Source organism: Borostomias antarcticus (assembly GCF_949987555.1).
Source record: "Borostomias antarcticus genome assembly, contig: scaffold_164, whole genome shotgun sequence".
NCBI classification, from domain to species: domain Eukaryota; kingdom Metazoa; phylum Chordata; class Actinopteri; order Stomiiformes; family Stomiidae; genus Borostomias; species Borostomias antarcticus.
Genome location: NW_028176529.1, coordinates 170,837 through 173,408, shown reverse-complemented (window position 1 = coordinate 173,408; position 2,572 = coordinate 170,837). Strand labels below are relative to the sequence as shown.

At 48.3% G+C, this 2,572-nt stretch overlaps 1 protein-coding gene across 1 annotated transcript in view; it reads left to right on the top strand.

Moving 5' to 3' along the window:
• Positions 1 to 1,429: 1,429 nt before the first annotated feature.
• The window catches only part of LOC311328395 (stathmin-4-like), a gene marked incomplete at both ends in the record, with an annotated part of 2,609 nt that continues 1,466 nt past the window's right edge, over positions 1,430 to 2,572 (top strand). Inside the window, one exon of the mRNA XM_084462369.1 lies at positions 1,430 to 1,493. Coding sequence (XP_084318495.1) covers positions 1,430 to 1,493 — 64 coding nt within the window. The remainder of the gene's footprint in view (positions 1,494 to 2,572) is intronic.

Below are 2,572 nucleotides of genomic sequence, written 5' to 3'. Positions count from 1 at the left end.
GAGAGAATCACACACACTTCAGTTAAGAGAGAGAGAATCACACACACTTCAGTTAAGAGTGAGAGAATCACACACACTTCAGTTAAGAGTGAGAGAATCACACACACTTCAGTTAAGAGTGAGAGAATCACACACACTTCAGTTAAGAGTGAGAGAATCACACACACTTCAGTTAAGAGTGAGAGAATCACACACACACTTCAGTTAAGAGTGAGAGAATCACACACACTTCAGTTAAGAGTGAGAGAATCACACACACACACTTCAGTTAAGAGTGAGAGGGGAATGACAGATTCAGTAAGGTTAGGGTTAGGGTTAGGGTTAGGGTTCAGTAGGGTTAGGGTTAGATCTCTCCCTCATGTCCTGCTGTCCCTCTGTATCTCCCAGGCTTCCCTGCAGCCCCTCCCACCAGCAGCACACAAAGGGTTAATTCCACCCCATCCTTCCAGCAGCTCTTCAGCCTATCAGAGGGTCCTGTTCCTTTCAGCCAATGGGAGAGCCGGTAGATGATGTCATGCTGTGGGCTAGTGGCGGTGCTGATGCTGCGAGCTGGCAGACCAAACAGCAGCAGAACGGAGAGAGAGAGAGAGAGAGAGAGAGAGAGAGAGAGAGAGAGACCCTGAGAGGATAAAGTGAGAGAAAACAAGAGAACGAGTCCTAACCCACCAGCTGCTCACCAAGGTAAGATCTGACCTCCTCAGAACCAGGGAGCAGAACAGAACAGAACCCGCAGCTAAGATCTGACCTCCTCACAGAACCAGGGAGCAGAACAGAACAGAACCTGCAGCTAAGATCTGACCTCCTCGCAGAACCAGGGAGCAGAACAGAACAGAACAGAACAGAACCTGCAGCTAAGATCTGACCTCCTCACAGAACCAGGGATCAGAACAGAACAGAACAGAACAGAACAGAACAGAACAGAACAGAACCTGCAGCTAAGATCTGACCTCCTCACAGAACCAGGGAGCAGAACAGAACAGAACAGAACAGAACCTGCAGCTAAGATCTGACCTCCTCACAGAACCAGGGATCAGAACAGAACAGAACAGAACAGAACAGAACAGAACAGAACAGAACCTGCAGCTAAGATCTGACCTCCTCACAGAACCAGGGAGCAGAACAGAACAGAACAGAACAGAACCTGCAGCTAAGATCTGACCTCCTCACAGAACCAGGGATCAGAACAGAACAGAACAGAACAGAACAGAACAGAACAGAACAGAACAGAACCCATGAAGACCTCAGTCTCTCACATGTGGTTTGTCTCACGCACAGTTCCTTCTAGAGTACAGGAGGGTTTCTGTGCATCGGTTGTTTTAGATGGAGCTGTTAGTGAATTGGAGAGATGAGAGAGTTGGTCTCTCCACGGACGTCTCTCTGCTGCAGAGCGACTGCTCGATGACATCATGGGCTGCAGAGCGACTGCTCGATGACATCATGGGCTCGGCAGGCAGGGCGCCTCGTGGAGTTCCTCGCGTCCCCGCGGGGGTCTGGTCAGCAGAGCGCTCGTTAGGGAGAGGATCGTTAACGAGGCTGATTGTGATGCGGTCTGTGATTAGTCTGACATCACTGCTCAAACCCGGGGTTGTTGCATACAGCAACATTGCATAATGAAAAAAATAAATGTAACCTTTATTTGGAGCCCTTTATTTAGACAGGTAATGAGAAGATACAGAGTGCCTGTTATGGAGGGAGAACTTGTCTGATGATGATGATGATGATGATGATGATGAGCACCAGGGTTTTCAAAGGCTTTGATAGTGAGACTGAGGTGGGAACCAAGTCCCTTTTCAATGCTGATCAACATGGACATTATTATTATTATTATTATTATTATTATTATTATTATTATTATTATTATTATTATTATTATTATTATTATTATTATTATTATTAGTGGAATCTGCAGGATGCATGTGTGTTGATATGTATTGTGGGCAGACTGTGGTGTGTGTGTGTGTGTGTGTGTGTGTATGTGTGTGTGTGTGTGTGTGTGTGTGTGTGTGTGAGTGTGTGTATGTGTGTGTGTGTGTTTGTGTGAGTGTGTGTGTGTGTGTGTGTGTGTGTGAGTGGGGCGGGTCTGTGTGTGCATGGGTCTGTGTGTGTGGGTCTGGTGTGTGTATGTGTACGTGTGTGTGTGTGTGGGGGGGGGGGGGGGGAGGGGTTATGTGTGTGTATGGCTCTGTGTGTGTGTGTGTGTGTGTGTGTGTGTGTGTGTGTGTGTGTGTGTGTGTGTGTGTGTGTGTGTGTGTGTGTGTGGGCGCTATTCCTCCTACTCTCTGGGGAGGCAGGTTTCATCTGGGTTCAGCTTTGGATGAACACCCACCCACCACCAACACACACCACCAACACACACCACCAACACACACCACCAACACACCACCAACACACACCACCAACACACACCACCAACACACCACCAACACACACCACCAACACACACCACCAACACACCACCAACACACACCACCAACACACACCACCAACACACACAGAAACCCAACACACACAGAATCACCCACCACCAACACACACACAGAATCACCCACCACCAACACACACCACCAACACA